Source organism: Sapajus apella, unplaced genomic scaffold (genome assembly GCF_009761245.1).
Source record: "Sapajus apella isolate SASKATOON/1434 unplaced genomic scaffold, GSC_monkey_1.0 scaffold66, whole genome shotgun sequence".
NCBI lineage: Eukaryota > Metazoa > Chordata > Mammalia > Primates > Cebidae > Sapajus > Sapajus apella.
In genome coordinates, this window is record NW_022437006.1 from 6,517,119 (window position 1) to 6,536,137 (window position 19,019).

Genomic DNA, 19,019 nt, shown 5'->3' on the forward strand with positions numbered 1-19,019 from the left:
GTGGGGCGTATGGACATATGAGACAAATGGAGGTCTGTTAATGGTAAAGCGACTGCAAAATAAATCATGCCTGAACACAGATACAAAATGGAAGCTACCTGGATACATTTGCAAAGATTTATATTAAGAAAGATAGTTTTGTTATTCATTAAGCATTTATTAAATACCTCCCTAAAGGTTCCAGATGCCACTAGAACCTTTAGTTGGTACTGAGATGTATATGCAAGAATGGCACATATCAAAATATCTGCTTATTAGTTCAGATCCAACATAATTTTTCCTTGAACCAGAACCTCATATTAACTTAAAGTACTCAATGGCATAGCATCCTCTAATTTAAAGATTTTAAAACAAAAACATAACCAGAAGACCCAGTTTTTAAAATTGCTGTTAAAGGCCAACATTAGCGGAAGGGAAGGAATAAAAAGGAATAACCTCTCTTAAAATAACAATCTACAAAGTCCTCTGCCACAAAAGCAGATCCTTGTCATTCCCATGAGATAATCATCACCTTGCTGAGAATGAGAATGGCAGCCCCTGCAGGCAGGGGGGATAAAACCCATTTGCTGAAACAGCTTCTACTTGTTTTTATCATTATTCCAGGAGTTGTGTGTGAGGGGTTTTTACATTTATACAGTTTACATTGACCCATAAATAGCACATGTAAGATTAATAGGGCCACAGTTTTTAAGAGTATTTACATAGCCCCACCATGCATACAGAGCCTTTTTTAATATTGGGGAAAAAAAAATCAAAGTTGAATTTTCCATCACTAGGCAATATAAATTTGACCATCTAAATTTATAAACCCTGACTAAAATACAAGCAATCAGTTCATCCATAAATGCTGTTTCTGGTTCCTTAGTAAATCTAGCACTGCAGTGTAACAAACAGCTTACAATCAGGGATATAAAAATATCAGCTTTAAAATCTGAACTGTACAGTATATACATTAATATTTGCACCGTTAAATTAGGAATACACAAGTCTATGAAATACTACGTTATAAATAGCAATGTTTTTTGTTTGTTTCCAATGTGTAGGTCGCGCTGATACAATACAATGTTCACCGGGCCAAAGAGGGTTGGAGGGGACAAGTTGGCCTCACACTAGGATGCACAGTGTTAGCTAGGTCATCGTGACGGGCATGCCTCACACCAAGACGGACTATCAAGACCTGGGCTGACCTGACTTACATAAATGACAAACACTATTGCTTTACAAAGGTGGCTGGAGTTCTCTATCTTCTAAAATCAATACTCCCATTTGATCCCTTTGAGACAGCATCTTGAGTATTCCCTTGAAGACTGGAAACCAAAGCAGCTTTATCAATCTGTAAAGCACCGGGACCCGACAGGCACAAGATGCCATCCAAGGAGGGTAAATTGGAGAAATCACACCTTTTAAATGTTAATCTGACACTGTAAACAGCTGTTGAGTTCTCATTTACATGGCCAAAGAAAGCACTTTAAACTACTTTCACAACTTTCCTAGGGAAGAAAAAGATTCAGATGGTTAAGTTTTAAGCAAATGCTCTCCATCACTACTTGGTTAAGAAATAATACAATTTTTGCCTTTATGTCCCTTTTTCTTCTTGGATTTCGACGTCCTCTGACCAAACTGAGGGGTGGGAAGTGCAGACGGTGGACTAGAAAGGTCATCTGTATAGTAGGCAAATCTCTGTGGCCGGGGTTGAGGGATTGGCTGTCCAAGAAAATACCCTTCTTCTTCTGAGTCGGAAGAGGAGGAGGTGGAAGAACACCAGGAATCATCATCCTCGCCATACAGTCCCAGAAACCGATTCATTCCTGGGTTCTGCAGGCCGTAATCAGAAATGGCATGGGCGTACTGTCCATAGAGATCAGCGTTCTGGATGTATGCTTGGATCTCCCGGGCACTTTTATTCTGTATGAATTTCTCATAGTTATCGGGAGTGTAAAGCCGCAGTCTGTCCTTGGGAGAGTATTTTCTTTCTGTAACAAGATTCAGGGCATTGTCAGAGCGGGACTTTCTACTTCTCCTGCGGCGGTGGTGATGAGACCTGGATCCCCTCTCTTCAAAATGGTAGACGCGTCTCCGAGTCCTTTCACTCATCGGAGGCTGCCGGATCTCGACATCGTAGTTCCCGTTGTCAATGACATCATCGGAAAACTTGACCTGCTGTGGTCTGGACTGAGACTTGGACCTTCTGAGCACTGGCAGATGTACTGGTTTCTCTTCAGGCAGGATTTTTTCTGGACACAACTCTGAACTTAGACTCTTTAAGGACTCTGCACTCCTGTGCAGCATGGAAGAGTTCAAAGTTCCCATATTGCTCATTTTCTCACAATCTTCTGTTTCCATCTCCTCAAAATTTTGTAGAGAATATAACGATGGCCTTGGCTTGCTTTCTCCATCCACTGAAGCCCCTAGAAGAGAGGCCAAAACGATGAACATTTCAGTCATCCTAATACTCGACAGTTCTTAAAAGCAAGCTACTGAAAGGAAACATTTCACAGAAAATTTCCAATTTCAATATTTGATTAAAACCCACAGGGAAAGCCAACATATATATACCAATTGAGAAGTAGTATAAGTGTTATTGTTACAAGGGGGCACAGCTGCTGTTTTTTTTTTTTTTTTTAAATAAAAATGGGGTTTCATCATGTTGGCCAGGCTGGCCTTGAACTCCTGACCTCAGGTGATCCGTCTACCTTGTCCTCCCAAAGTGCTAGGATTACAGGTGTGAGCCACGGCGCCCGGCCTTTTTTTTTTTTTTTTTTGAGATGGAGTTTTGCTTTTGTTGCCCAGGCTGGAGTGCAATGGCGTGATCTTGGCTCACTGCAACCTCTGCCTCCTGGATTCAAGCGATTTTTCTGCCTTAGCCTCCTGAGTAGCTGGGATTACAGGCTTGCACCACCACACCTGGCTAATTTTGTATTTATAGTAGAGATGGGGTTTCTATATGTTAGTCAGGCTGGTCTTCAAACTGCCGACCTCAGGTGATCCACCTGCCTTGGCGTCCCAAAGTGCTGGGATTACAGGTGTGCCCCACCAGGCACAGCCTCTCTTACAAACCTGGAGTCAAGGATTAGTTACAGCATGTGGCATGAGCAGCAAAAATTTAAGAGGTCTTCATAGCAACCTCCTCATTCATTAACATAAGATATAGAAGCTTCTGCCCTTCAATCCATTAAAGCTACATTGCTTCATTTGAACATCTTTCAAATCAGTCCCTTCCTTGGCCTCCATCATGAGCTAGTCTTCCTCATCCTATACTGAGATTAGTGGTCAGTAAACTACAGCTCTGTAATCCTAGCACTTTGGGAGGCTGAGGCAGGTGGATCACCTGAGGTGAGGTGTTGCAGACCAGCCTGTCTCACGAAAATTAGCTGGGCATGGTGGCAGGCGCCTGTAATCCCAGCTACTCATAAAGCTGAGGCAGGAGAATCACTTGAACCCAGAACCTGGGAGGCAGAGGTTACAGTGAGCTGAGATCACACCATTGCACTCCAGCCTGGGCGACAAGAGTGAAACTCCGTCTCAAAAAAAAAAAAAAAAAAAAAAAAGGTACTATTTTATAATCTAAATAAAAAGTATTCAGCTGTTTTTGAGCTGCTGTCACAGGACAATACAGAAAGATGTTTTAAAAAATATGAGCTTGTAAAGTGTGACGGCCAATTTTGGTATCTTGAAATCCATACAGCATAATCCAAGCATGCAATATCTTTCAGTTGTAGACTCCTTCATCCAATCAATTTCCTTCTCTTCAAAACAGGGATAATAAAACCTACCCCTAAAGACTGTACTGTAAATATATTTTATGCATATGTACTCACCTGTACACACGTTTGTTTTGCTAGTGTTTGGTATATAAGTGAAATTTCTTCCTTCCCTTGATCCATGGTTTTGAATAACATACAACTCCTCATGCTGAATTGCAATTTTTTTTTTTTTTTGAGACGGAATCTCACTCTTGTCACCCAGGCTGGACTGCAGTGGAGCAATCTCTGCTCACTACAAACTCTGCTCCTGGGTTCACGTGATTCTCCTGCCTCAGTTTCCCTGAGTAGCTGGGATTACAGGCACCCGCCACCATGCCCAGATAATTTTTGTATTCTTAGTAGAGATAGGGTTTCACCATGTCGGTTAGTCTGGTCTCAAACTCCTGACCCCAAGTGATCTGCCCACCTCAGCCTCCCGAAGTGCTGGGATTACAGGTGTGAGCCACCATATCCAGCCGGAATTGTAATTTTTTGAATACACTTTGTAGCAGCTCCTTTTTTCAAATACCCCATAATCCCTAGATTACATACCTGTGATATTGGACAATGCCAAAGAATCCATCGAATCCCGAACACTTTGCTCTGGTTTCAGGTCTGACAGACAGTCCAGGGAATCTTCGTACCACTGTGTTTCATCGTGATTATATCCTGAAGCCCCATGGTCCAGGTCCAATTCCTGGAGCCTTCTACTGCTTGCAGGGCCTGGGTGGCTGCCATAAGCAGAATCACCCAGCCCATCTTGTGATTGTGCCCAGTACATATCAGACTGGTATTTTTTACTTGCAAGGCTCTGGTTATTTTGCTTTAACTCAGTCTTATTTTTAACCACGTTATCAGATATCCAATGCTCATTGGCTCGAATATCCATCTCATTGGGCTGTGGCTGAAAGAGGCTTTTATCACCAAACTTGAGGAGGAGCTGTGTCATATAATCTTCATGATCAGCCCATTCTTCAGGGTCTTCTGGAGTTTCATGCTCTACTCTGCCTTTCCAAAATTCTTCACTGGCAAAACTTGTTCCTTGCCTGGAGAGACTCAGATCATCCAATTTTCGAGAAAGGGTGTCATCAGCATTGCCTGAGAGGCCAGGAAACTTGTAGTTCAGAGCAGGGGATAAGAGGAGAGACTGTCTACACTGATCTGCTGACCGGCTGCTCTTGCCCATCCGGACACTTCTTCGGGAATCTCTTGATCGAGCTGACTGAAATGCAGAGTCGGAAGAATCAGAGGCATGGACATCTTCACCAAGACTACATGTTTTTGAACAGTAAATCTGACCCTGTTTGGGAAGGAAGGGACATCCCAACAAAGAGGCTTTACACTGGGCACAGGAAAAGCATGCTTCCGTGGCATGCCAGTGCTGCCCGTCATAGGTCATCTGTGCGTGGTCCACACCTGTTGTGAAAATGATAGAATAAATAACAGGTTATAGTTTATTGCCTGAAACAAGGAATAAGGAAGAAATGAAAAAAAATAAAGATGATGGGCATGGGAGAGTTCTCAAGGGTAATGGAAATGTCCGTATCTTGAGAGGGGTGTGGGTGACACAAATACAATTAATCGGAATTCTCTGCGGATTCTGCATTTGTGAATTTGCCTACTTATTAAATGTACTCATAACCCTAAAACTGATACTCGCAACACTTTCATGGTCATTTGCCGATGTGCAGAGTGGTAAAAAATTGAACCAACACGCATCGATCCAGGAGATGCTCTGCTTTTTGTTTTCGGCTCTCATATTGTAGACAAGTATCCTATTGTAGACAAATATCCATAGGTATATTTACTGCCGTGTTTCCTGCTTAAAATGACCCCCAAATATAATGCTGATAATGCTGAAATGCTGTCGTATTCCAAAGTACAAGAAGGCTGTGATGTGCCTTATGGAGGAAAGACATGTAATTAAATAAGCTCCTAATCTTGAGTACACTCCTACTGGTGTGAGTTCAATATTAATGCATCAAGAACGTCTATTCAATAAGGAGGTAGCTTTAAGGAAAAACACACGTGAAACAAGGTTATGTATTGATGAGTTGATGAAACTCTGGGACCAGAGGCTCATAGGAACCTAACCCTATATTCTCCCACGATTCAGTGTTCACTAACCCAGTGTTTGCAGGAACATTACAGAACACAACTATGGCGAATAACAGGAATCCACTCTACGTTCATTTGTCAAAGCTCATCAGCTGGAACACATAAGATCTGGACATTTCACTGTATGTAAATTACATCTCAACTTTAAGAAACAGAAAAAAAGACTGTGGATAATCCTAGACAGACTAGTGGCTAGGTGACAGGGCAGACGGGGAGGCTGTGGCCTTACCAATATGTTCCCCACAGGTTTCACAGTACTCCGCATAGAGAGACTCAAAACAGCCACAGCAGAAGGGGCGGCCATCCTTCATGATGTACCTCTGTCCTCCCAGGACTGTTTCACACTCAAGGCAGCAGAAATGTTTCATGTGCCAATGGCGACCCTCAGCTTCTGTGCACTCATCAGCAAAAATTATCTTCAAAAAGAAATGTGAAACCAGAGAATGAAAGGAAATCATTAGTAACTATTTTAAAGGCCAAGTAACTATGTATTTTCTGGGCAATGGACAGACACTGGCTCTTTAAAAAATCAGATAGCTAGCCTTGTTTCTTAGAAATACAAGCTTAAAACTAACTTCATTTAGCTACAAACTAGAGCATAAATTGACAGTGTTGAAAAGAGGAAATAATACAAGCTTGTTTCAACTTTAAAAAACAGAATTCTACATTGGAAGTAATTCACTGGGTCGTATTTTTGCTCCCCAATTAACATTTCCTTGGCATAATCTGGCAAAGAACACATTAACACGGAAATAATTTAGTGAAACAATTTGGTGTTTTCGTAGAAAGAAAACTCATAAAAATGTCTGTGGACTCAACATAGTTATAGCTACACATGCTGGAATTGAACGAACAGCACTTGTATTGATAATGCTTTATTTGCCCTGGTGGCCATCTCCAGATGAAGGATTCTTTTTATTTTTTATCTTTTTGAGATAGGGTCTCACTTGTAGCACAGGCGGGAGCACAGTGGCACAATCATAGCTCTTTGTAGCCTCAGACTCCTGGGCTCGAGCCATCCTCCCACCTCCGCCTCCTGCGTAACTGGGACCACAAGGGCACAACCACCAGGCCCAGGAAATTAGAAAACTTGTGGGCAGAGATGGGGTCTCACCATGGGGTCCAGTCTGGTTCTTTTATTTTTTTATATTTTTGGTTTTCAAAATATGTTCAAGTAGCACACTTTTGAAAAAAATATGTAAATTAAATAAATGTATAAAAGTAAAAACAAAGTTTATTGTCACAGATTGAAGGAGACTAAGAAGATATAACAAGTAAATGCAGTGAGGCACTCTGGATTGATCTTGGGTAAGAAAAGGAACATCCATTTAAAAACGGGAAAATGTCAACGAAGACTATGGTTTAGTTAATGGTATTACACTGATGCTAATTTCTTAGTTTTGATACATATAGTATGGTTATGTAAGATGTTACCATCAGGGGAAGCTGGGAGAAGGGTATGCAGGATCTCTCTAATAGCTTTGCAACTATTCTGTAAATCTAAAATTATTTTAAAATAAAAAGCTAAAGGGAAAATTTTTTTCCTTTCAAGCCATCATCCATTCCCACCTTCGTCCAGGTTAACTACTATTAACTTGGATTTGTCTTTCCATACTTTTTCTGAGTATAAACAAATACATATATCATGTTGGTTTTTTAATCCTTAACAAAAATAGGAGCATCTTCTACAGGCTCCTCTGCAACTTGTATTTTCTCACAACCCAATGAAGACATAATACTTACGAAAGTACAAGGAAATTTGCTTTCTGTTCTATGTTATTAGGTAGGTGCAAAAGTAATTGCAGTTTTAATCATTATGACATCTGCAATTACTTTGTACCAACCAAATATAGATTATTCCATGTATGAATGTACAAGATCATCTTAAAAATATACACACAGAGCAAAATCCAGGAAATTTTAATATTTTACTTAGATGTAAACAGTGGAATATTGGCATAATCTAAGCTTATTTTTCCCCATGTGAAAGGATGAACTTTTTTTTTTTTTTACCTCATCACATGCTGAGCACCTTGGTTTGAGCAGTTCTGCATGGTGCCTGCCACAGTGAATTTTTCCATCCTGATAAAAATAGATGAGGTCGACCAGCAGCTCATTGCACGTGAAGCAGACAAAACAGGATGGGTGCCAGCACACACCAGGGCCCGCGCGGGAAGCAAACACTGCAACTTCACCTCCATTTATCTTCAACCCACACTACAAACAAACAGGTTTGAATGTAAAAGGATCATTCTTAAAGACGGGATTCTCAGGCTTTCCTACATTAGGATACATTTCAAATTTGTGAGGAACGCATTTATTTTTGCCTCCTCTGTTAGTGATTAAGCAGCTCTTTAATGCTGGACTGCTGATGATTCTCCACTGTAAGGCACGTGCCTCAGACATACTATGACTGTTTTTAAGGACAGTGTAATCTGATTCACACAAATAGTGGTTTTCCTGTGCCAGCCTCCTGCTGGATACATTTCCTACTCTGAGAACTGCCAGCAAAGATCTGAATGTCTTCATTATGTTTCTGCATCTTTTGAATATGAGGCGTATCCTAGCACCTACCTTCATGCCAGGATCCTACCAAAGGCAGGATTTCACCCAATGTTTGCATAAGGGCAACTGACTCCGGCTGTCATACACAACAGTGTAGCCAGCTACAAATATGAAACATGAATTGCTATTTAATAAAAAGCTAGGCTGTCTTTTATTTTTTTGGAGGCTTTCAGGCCCACACCTCTGCTAGCCCAGTCACCTGCCCCCAACTGTACACTCCATCCTCATCACTGCCACAAGCTATGTGTTGGAGAAGGGGCTGCCCACCTGCTCACACATAGCATGCATGACTGCTCTGGACAGAAACTTAATTGTTCCTCTTCCCAGTGCTTCTTTCTTCCGCTGAGCACTGAACACCTGCAATTCTTTTTTCTCCTCTTCACTCAAAGACTGGCAATACCGCACCTTCACAGAAAGCAAATCAGAAACACCACACTGAGTACACAGTACTTCTCACCAGTTCTTGACTTCCAGAGTTAGAGTTTCAGGAAATAAAACAGTTAAGTTTAGATCGCCTGTGTCACGCCTCCACAATTTTAAAATGACACCATATCTGAATCTTACAGCCTCTCTAGAAAGGGAAATGCAATGTGAAGAAATAGTCTCTTTAAAATAATAAATGTTTAATTGAAACCCTTATTAGTACAGACATTTAAAAAAAATAAGATACTAACCTTTCCACAAAAGGTTTAAACTTGTTAACTGCCACTTTTACTCTCCATTCTACATGCACTCAACTCAATTGCTGGCCTGAATGACCACAAAGCATTCACTCTGGATGCAGGGGCAGGGAAATCTCAGGAATTTGTAGGTTCCTAATCATTGGTGGGTGGCTGCAAACACTATAAAAACCAACTTGTGTTAAGTTTATTACACTGATACTCTTTTTCCTCTCTTCTCTTTAAGAATAAAAGCTGTATTCTCTGGCCAAATTTTAACTAAAGAAAGGCAAAAGAGAGCCCTAGCCAGTGAGGAGTTGGGGTTTATAAGCAGCATCTCAACGCTTATCACGCATTTTTCTTTTTTCTAATTAGCCTTCTTCCTGTTATTTTACCTCATTATCATGTGGTGGTAACTGGTACAAAAGCTGTTTAATCCGATGTTTCTCTCCAGGGCTGTTAACATAAGGAATCTTCTCCTCTGGTAAGCAAGCAAAATAGAGCTGGATCTGCATAACAGATAGTTAGAATGGCATCAGCATACAGAACGGAGCATCTCAGCTCACTTTATCTTTAAAAGTTACATTTCCCTAGGTATAGGGTTTGACCTCTTGTAGCTAATGAGAAGCCCAGCTCTGAGCCAACTCAGAACTGCAAACCTTCAGATAACTAGCACCCAGCTGCTAAATTGCTCTTCAGGAATGTAATTTGTAGTGACAATTAGGCACATCATAAATTATGCACCATAAAATATGCACATTTAAGACTACTATTCCCAGTGGTGTGACTCACACCTGTAATTCCAGCACTCTGGGAGGCCAAGGCTGGTGGACCACATGAGGTCAGGAGTTCGAGACCAGCCTGGTCAACATGGTAAAAACCCTATTTCTACTAAAAATACAAAAATTAGCTGGGTGTGGCGGTACACACCTGTAATCTTAGCTACTCAGGAGGCTGAGGCAGGAGAATCGCTTGAACCCATAAGGCGAAGGTTGCAGTGAGCTGAGATCGCGTCACTGCACTCCAGCCCAGGCAACAGAGTGAGACTCCATTTCAAAAAAAAAAAAAAAAATACTCTTCCCCTGCCAACCTTCCAAGGGTCAGCCAAGAGATCAGCAAGATCAGTGTCCTGGGTTAATTCTGCAAATTACCACCTGGACTGTGTGACACAGTCCAAAATCCAGCCACTACACAAATACATTTAATTTGCTCTCTGAATTCTACACATCACAAAGACAAAAGCTGTTTTGCTAAACGCTGTAAACTCTTCTTTATCAGGTCCTCTCAAACATCAGCTTTCTTTGCTTCCATGGGTGGGTGCTATTTTCTGAATATCTGGAGTCAGCCTCCCCAGGGAAACTGGAGAGGAGCCATATTGAGCTGTACTTTGCTCACTCTGAAAGGAAAACTTAATTTCTGCTTGTTTTTCTGTTGTTTCTAAAGGAACATCCCTTAACAAGTACTGCAAAGGATAATGCAGTGCTGAGAAGGAATGAAAGAAAAAAAAGATAGGAATTTAGGACTGGTCAACTTCAATATCTTGGTACCACACAAAACCTACCCACCCTAAGATGTAAGAATGGTCTCTCTAAGTAGTTTGTCAAAATATTGCTTTCCTAAGTGCTTCACCAGCACTCCACCCTCTCCCCATTCTATCAGCTCTAGGAGCTTTTTACAGTTATAAACACTTACTGAATATCAGCTTACTGAATATGTGTGCCAGGTACTGTGCTATGTAATGGATAAATAAGGATACCCTATTCTCAAAAAAGTGCCCTTCCCTAAAGGAAAGAACCCTAATTCAGAAGCAAAGCAACCACACACCCCACTGTTAACTTTATTTTTAAATGATGCCTTTGCTCTTTTAATAATATCACCAGTGATTTTCAAGAAGTTAATCACTGTAAAGATATTGGGAAAATCAAAATAGGCATATAGAATGTTCTTATCTTCCTAAATAACAATACAAACAAAGCATAAAATTAACTCTTTAATTTTTTTTTTTTCTAATCCCCGTGGTGCAAGTGACAGGCTTGTTTATATGCGAAGTTATCAAAGGTCAAACGTCTAAGCAGTAACACTTCAGAGGGTTTCTCATCGCTTGCCATTTCTCTTCCAAAGCAAAAGCATTGCTGATAACTGGCATGGAAGCTTTTCTCTTTTCTTTTATTGCCTTTTTGTTGTCACAGAAGTTTTTTAAAAGGTAAATTCCTCTCACTCTCAAGGGGAGGGACTCATCAGAAATATACATAACCCATGCATATGTGGTACTGTGGATTCCATTCGTTAGAGCAAAAATGGGATCCTTATGAGGCTTCTGGAACCATGGGTACAGAGAGACTGGAAACTTCCACTGAGAAACTAAATATGACCTTCAAAAGTAAAACCTCAGAGCCATACAAAGAATAAGGACTAAGGAGGGTGATGTTCTATCCATTTACAAAATTCTGTTCAGAAGTCTTAACTCACACTGAAAAACAAAGGTAAAACACAGGATGATGAAGTTCCTACCTGCTCTGGCCTCAGGCCCGGAGGGACCCAGGCGTACTCCTCCAATGCACAGCCAGAGTCATCATCTGATGTGGAACTTCTCTGACAGCCAAAGGCCAGTTTGCTCATCTTGGGCTCCATCTCCAAAGGCATAAAGTTTAAAGCCTGGTTTCTCAGTCACAGAACATCAAACAATGGGTGCTGTGGACAATATAAGAAAAAACAAAGACATCTAAAACCTGAATGCACTTCTCTTACCCTCCCAGAGCTTTTATTGAATGCTGTTAACACACAGCTGGGCCCAGAAAAAGTAACAGAATTACTATTGTCACCACCCCCCAGCCCTCAGGCCCCCTGAAACTTAGAATTTAGAGCTATATAATTCGGAAGTAGTCCCTTTGCCAGCTCTGAATTTCAGAGCATGCCACCAAAGCTAGTTTATTTCCAGGAGCCTTAAAAGGTGCCTCTCTGCAGTCGATTCATTAGGAAAGTTCTCAAGAAAGTTGCTGTGTCGACTTCTGCCCACAAATCCCTGTGACATCCTATGAGTTGTAAAAGAAGTGTCAGGGATTGGGTCACCTGCCTTGCTCATTACTATGTCGCATGAAAAATGGCTCAAGACCCCACTTGGCCCCCCAGTATTTCCCAAGCAATTTTTCCAACTGAGGCAGTGCTGCCTCCTGAGAGTGGGTCCACTCAGCCAAACTGCTCAGGTTTCAGATTTCTAATTATGGTTTGTAAGACACTAAACTTGAGTTTACACATTAAATAGAAATAGTGTAATTAAATCCTTATACTGCACATTAAATCCTCAAGCCTTTACTAAGGGCTAAAGTCAGCCAGACATTCATCAATGAGTTCCTTCAGCAGTCACTAAATACAGCACTATGTGAAAATAAAATCCAGCTTGGTGACTGTTAATGTTTAATTGCATCATAAGCAGGCATTCACTAAAAAGTTATGCAGTCAGTGCCTACTATGTGTGAAATGTCATCAGCCTGCTATGGGCAAAGTAAGATGTAAATCCTCCTCTGAATAAAAAGCCTCCTCGGATGAAGGGCTACAAAGGCGACAACATTCTCTTCCCTACAACCCAGGCACTTTGCTGTCACCATTTATGTTCTTCAGATCTTCTCATTCTTAAAAATCATCCCTCATCCCAGGGCACAAAGAAAATAATAATAACACAACTTTCAGAATCAGGTGGAGAGATGGAGCTTTTTTATCCCTGCCCCTTCTACCCACAAATAATGATGTAAAGAAAGAAAATTATAGGTAATTATAGCAACCCGATCATTTTAGAGAAAACAAGGTTCAGGGAAGCCAAGAGACTTGTCCAAGGTCATACAGCTAAAAGCCAGGGTCTAGTCACACATACACACTGACATGTCAGACTTCCAAAAATCCTTCTGCCTTAATAAATGTTCTTCTATCTCGGGAAGGATGTTAAAAAAAAAAAAAAAAAAGTTCTCATTTGCTTAAACAAGTGGGAAAGGCAGTGAAAACCCATACACTTTCAGCCTGAGACTAAGCCATTTTTCAGCAGCTATCTCAATTTAACTCTAAATATTAAGAGTGTTGGAAAATACTACCTTTTAAAAACCAATGATTATTGGCCAGGCCCGGTGGCTCACGCCTGTAATCCCAGCACTATGGGAGGCTGAGGCAGATGGATCACATCAGGAGTTCAAGCCCAGCCTAGCCAACATGGTGAAACCCTGTCTCTACAAAAAATACAAAAATTAGCCAAGCATGGTGGTGGATGCCTGTAATCTCGGCTACTCGGCAGGCTGAGGCAGGAGAATTACTTGAACCTGGACGCGGAGGTTGCAGTGAGCTGAGATGGCACCACTGCACTCCAGCCTGAGCCACAGAGCAAGACTCCATCTCGAAAAAAGTAAAATAAAATAAAACCTATGGTTAAAACTTAGGGTTTTTCTTTCTGTAAATGATAGGACATTGAGAAAATTAATGTCATAGCAGTTCACAAATGAAGGCCAAGCACTTCATAGCTACAATCTTTATTAGCAGTAGGAGCAATGCCACACATATATTATTCCAACTAATAAATTTAACTTTCATTCACTGTGAACAGAAAGTGAAGATGACCTCATTTCCTACACTACCATGGGGAGGTCATGACCTTTTAAACAAGGCATCATTTCACACAGGTGCAGCTCACTCATGTCTTGACTAAGGAAAGGCTTTCTAAACAGAGGCGGATTCCTCTGACTCTTCAATAAAAAAGGATGCGTTAATGAGTCAGAAAATGTCTTGGATATTTTGAAAAAAAAAACAAAAACAAAAACAAAACAAAACAAAAAAAAAAACAAACAAAAAACAAAAAAAAAAAAAAAACAAAAAAAAAACACTCCCACATGTCAAAGGAAGAGAAACAAAGGTTAAGAATTTAATTAGTAACCCCAAAACTCCTACCAGGAGAATGAGTGCCTTCAATGCAATTTAACCCAAACATGAAATATGAACATCTGTCTCCTGCCAAATCAGGCTAAGCAGGGAAACAATAAGGTATTTGCTCTGCAGACTTACAAAGAACATAAATATTAAACAGAACCTACAAATTAAATGTCACTGGATTATAAAACAAGAGAAAACAGCACAAATTAAGACAAGCCATGGATTTTCCAAGCTGGCACAAAGATACAGATTGCCGAAGACCTGAATTACTTTTACAGCTGTACTCCCTGATTAGCCTTTTGTGAAAAATGTACAGAAAATTACTATCCTAATCAAGGTAAATCAACGTTAGCACTACATGCCACCATCCCACCATCCCCTCTTGCCAATCACCTGGAAGTTCTGGCCACATCTCAAACTTAAAATCCCCACAAGTTCATTCCAGCCTTTCAACAAACCACGTTGAGGACTGACTGTCACTAGTGCATAAATTAAGAGTCCAACTGAAGGAACATGAGTGACAATATCCTTTTTATTACAGGCATGGCTTTCTGTTTCATTTGTTAGCAGACGGCTAACTTACTTCTCCATGCCTGGCTGGTAGCACCAGTGTTATGGCATTTAATCGCCGTATCAAGCAACCCAGTATAAGTGGTGTCTCACTTAATAGATGGGGAAAGTGAGCCTCGGAGAAGGGTCAACTGTCCAAGGTCAGTAAGTGGCCTTAGGACCAGGCTTGGCTGTGATCATAAACCTCTGCAACCCGACACTGCCTCCTTGGGGGAGTACTGATTGAGCCAATTCCCTTTTCTTTGGGGAATCAGCTAAGCTACTGCACTGCAGACACACAAAGTGACACAACTGAAGGGTAGTCCATTTTGCCCACAGAAGGCATTTTAAGGATATGCAGTCAAAAAGGACTGAAAAAAATCCAATGGGCTTATGAGCAGTTGGTTCAAGGTTTATTCACTGAGGAAAGCTTTTCTTTTTCCTTTATATCAGAGAATACTCAAAATGACAAAACATTACATTTATTGACAAATTCTCAGGGCTCATTAAAACACAAACATTAAAAAAAATGTTGCCTGGGTGTGCTGGCGCACACCTGTAATCCCAGCATTTTGGGAGGCTGAGGTGGGCAGACGACCTGAGGTCAGGAGTTTGAGACCAGCCTGGCCAACATAGTGAAACTTGTTAGTGAAACTCTACTAAAAATACACAAAAATTAGCTGGGCGTGGTGGTGGGCACCTGTAATCCCAACTACTCAGGAGGCTGAGGCAGGAGAATCGCTTGAACCAAAGTTGCAGTGAGCTGAGATTGCACCACTGCACTCCAGTCTGGGTGACAAGAGCAAAACTCTGTCTCACGAAAAAAAATAAAAATAAAAATAAAAATAAAAAGTTATATGGCATGGCCTCCACTGGGACCCGGTCTGTGCTAAGAGTTGCTACATCATCACTAGCAACTTCTTTACCTGATAACATGAAACTTCAATTTAGATTTTTCTTTTTCCTATTTATATGAGATGAGGTCTTGCTCTGTCACCCAGGCTAGAGTGCAGTGGTACAATCAGGGCTTATTGCAGCCTCCACCTCCGGGGTCCAAGCAATCCTCCTGCCTCAGCCTCCCAAGTAGCTGGGACCCACCACACCTGACTAGGTTTTTCATTTTTGTTTTTTGTAGAGATGGTCTCCCTATGTTGCCCAGGCTGGTCTCAAACTCCTGGGCTCAATATATCCTCCTGCTTTGGCCTCCCAGAGTGCTAGGATTACAGACGTGAGCCATGGCACCTGATTTTTTTATTTTTTATTTTTTTATATATTTTTTTTTTTTGAGACGGAGTTTCACTCATGTTACCCAGGCTGGAGTGCAATGGCGCGATCTCGGCTCACCGCAACCTCCGCCTCCTGGGTTCAGGCAATTCTCCTGCCTCAGCCTCCTGAGTAGCTGGGTTTACAGGCACGCACCACCATGCCCAGCTAATTTTTTGTATTTTTAGTAGAGACGGGGTTTCACCATGTTGACCAGGATGGTCTCGATCTCTTGACCTCGTGATCCACCCGCCTCGGCCTCCCAAAGTGCTGGAATTACAGGCTTGAGCCACCGCGCCCGGCCCTTTATTTTTTATTTTTTAAGATTGCTTGTACTTGCCAAGAGACACTGACAGTCTATTCTTAAGTATATCAGTCGGATAAAAGCAGTGGCAGCTAAACATAGTTCTTAATAAAAACTATAAAAAGGTGACCTCACAAATATCCCTCCCACAAGCATTTTTCACCACTATATGGTACTTACTTTGACAGCACAGAAGGAAGAGGGGAGCCTGGCTATTCCTTCTGCTCTGGGCCATGGCTGAGGCTCTTCCTGAGGATTACCTAACCTTGGCTGTATGTGGTCTGCCAAATCACCATGTTTTAAGCCAAGCATATGAGACCACAGGTGGATTAGACCTAACAGAAAAATTCTATTAACTTCATTTTCAGGTATTATCTCTTAAGGTTAATCACATGAAATGGGCAGAATCTGGTTTAAAAGTTGGCTGAATTATAATGGAAATAGAGCTATTGAAAGTTGGGGTTATGGCAGAGTAAAACTTTGCTTTATGATGCTTCTTTTTTTCTTTTGTAGAACCATGCTTAGGTGAAATAACAGTGGCCCTGTCCTGTACCCTATACTTTTTTTTTGGGGGGGGGGTAAAATTTTATTTTGGTATAACTTTAAACTTCCAAAAAGATGCAAGAGTAAAAGGAACTCTGATACATCCCTCACAGACTCATCAACGGTTCACATCTTGCTCCATTTGCTTCTTCATCATCATCCTCCCTCCCTCTCCCTCACAACTATACACACTTTCGTGGGATCCATTTGAGAGTGTATTTCTGACATTCTTTTATCTAAGACATCAGCATTCTTGACAATTCTAAGGCAGGTTTATTGTCTCGGTCTTAAGATGCTGTAGTAAACTTAATCATAAATGTATGTCAACTACGCATTAACCAATCCTGTGCTAAGTTTGGAAATAAATCAGGAGTCCCATTTCTCCAGTGTCTCCCTATAGTTTTGAATTACAAATAAATAAACCTCATAATGCAGGGGAAAAAAAAGCAAAACAGTTTTCGGAGATGGGTTTGTTCAGGTTCCAAATAGTCTGACCGTTAAGGAGACGTGTGGAGGACACAAAACCTTTTAACAGCTACCACCACCATCAGAGATGGCATTGGGAGGGCTTGGTCAAGCACACAGAACAGCTGTCAGAACTTAATTCTAATAGGGTCATGAGTTCTTTGCAGACACTATTTTGAAGACTAGTATCAGAGTCAAGTAGAGAAATAAATGTCAAGCAGAAAAGAAGGGCTTGGTCACAAGGGAGGTGAGAAAGAAGCCCAAGGTTTGGTAGAGAGAGCTGGGATACTTTTTTCTTAGAAAGGCAAGAATTATCATGGGGCTGTTCCTTGCAAGTCATGCAATAGAAAATGGAACAGTTCCATTTCCCTCCTTTGTCCTTTCCCTCTCCTCTTCCTTCAAAACAGTTAAATAGCTACTTCTTACCATTTAAAAAGATTCAAAGACAAACAGCTACCAGATATATGACTTCTCAATCATCATTAATTGTCAAGAGAACATCTGACCCAAAGGATAAGAGCTATACTTAAGGAATGGAATCTGATGCTCTCAGCATTCAGTAAACTTGGTCCTGAAGTCTTCAAAACTTTGACAAGTCAACAAACATCTTAGGATCTGATTTTTTTTTTTTTTTTTTAAATAGCCACTATTGGCTGGGCATGGTGGCCCACGCCTGTAGCACTTTGGGAGGCCGAGGTGGGTGGATAACGAGGTTAGGAGTTCAAGACCAAACTGGCCAACATGGTGCAACCCCATCTCTACTAAAAAATACAAAAATTAGCTGGGCATGGTGGCTCGTGCCTGTAATCCCAGCTACTTCGGAGGATGAGGTAGGAGAATTGCTTGAACTGGGACCCTGGAGGCGGAGGCTGCAGTGAGCCAAAATCACACCACTGCACCCCAGCCTAGGCTACAGAGCAAGACTCTATCTCAAAAAAAAAAACCAAAAAAAAAAAAAAAAACCAAAAAGCCACTATTTGCCTTCCAAGATGCAAAAAGAGTTTTAAAACAGAAAAGAATTTCATGAACATAAAGAATTAAAACTCCTTTGGTATTCGAGAAGGGTTGTAAAAAAAAAAAAAAAGAAAAGAAAAGAAAAGAAAACTCCTATTGCAGCATACCAATTGACATTGTTATGTCGTTACGTGCACTGGGAATAACTTTCTTAAAGCTAACCAGTCACAAATGGAATTGGAACAATATGTTAATAAGAAAACCTGAGTTTCATCTTCTTTTTGAGCTTGGAAGGGCTCTGGCCTTCTGAATGGCAGACAACTTTGCCAACTTATTGGCCGACATTTCCAGTGGCTTTGGAAGCAGCTTCTAACCAGCCCTCATAAAACCTCCAACACCATACACATTGTGTGTGTGCGTGCACACATACACACACAGCATGTGTAGCGGTCTATGCATGGAACATGGCAGTTTTTCCAGCTGCCTTAGATAAAGCAACAACTGTGAACATCTAATATAGGCTTGACTGTGAGGGGGCACTTGTTCCCCAAATTTGAATATGGCCTCATTCATATAACATAGTGACATAATGAGGGGTTCCTTTGTGAAATTTACTTTCTAGATTCATTCATTGCATTCATTCTTTCATCCTTAAAGTTGTTATTGAATGGTTCTAGGGGATGTCAAAAAGGAGCCAACTGACATTTATTCCATTAAAAGCCAGAACATAAAAAGAAATGTAGCTGCCGGGCGCGATGGCTCATGCCCATAATGCCAGCACTTTGAGAGGCCAAGGCTGGATCACTTGAGGCTGGGAGTTCAAGACCAGCCTGACACCAACATGGTGAAACCCCATCTCTACTAAAAATACAAAATTAGCTGGGCATGGTGGTGCATTCCTGCAATCCCAGTTACTTGGGAGGCTGAGGAAGGAGAATTGCTTGAACC

General features: G+C 41.2%; 1 protein-coding gene across 3 annotated transcripts in view; it reads right to left on the reverse strand.

Moving 5' to 3' along the window:
• Positions 1 to 136: 136 nt before the first annotated feature.
• PRICKLE1 (prickle planar cell polarity protein 1) overlaps positions 137 to 19,019 on the reverse strand; it is a 127,058-nt gene continuing 108,175 nt past the window's right edge. For 2 of the 3 annotated variants that reach the window (XM_032248481.1, XM_032248480.1), the window contains exons 2-8: positions 11,597 to 11,776; positions 9,481 to 9,594; positions 8,694 to 8,831; positions 7,875 to 8,078; positions 6,091 to 6,277; positions 4,296 to 5,159; positions 1,034 to 2,408 (exon numbers count right to left, since the gene is read on the reverse strand). In XM_032248481.1, the coding sequence (XP_032104372.1) occupies positions 1,552 to 2,408; positions 4,296 to 5,159; positions 6,091 to 6,277; positions 7,875 to 8,078; positions 8,694 to 8,831; positions 9,481 to 9,594; positions 11,597 to 11,728 (2,496 nt within the window). In that variant the 5' untranslated portion in view covers positions 11,729 to 11,776 and the 3' untranslated portion in view covers positions 1,034 to 1,551. Of the gene's footprint in view, positions 2,409 to 4,295; positions 5,160 to 6,090; positions 6,278 to 7,874; positions 8,079 to 8,693; positions 8,832 to 9,480; positions 9,595 to 11,596; positions 11,777 to 19,019 lie in introns of all 3 variants that reach the window. The other variant, XM_032248479.1, reaches the window with a different exon arrangement.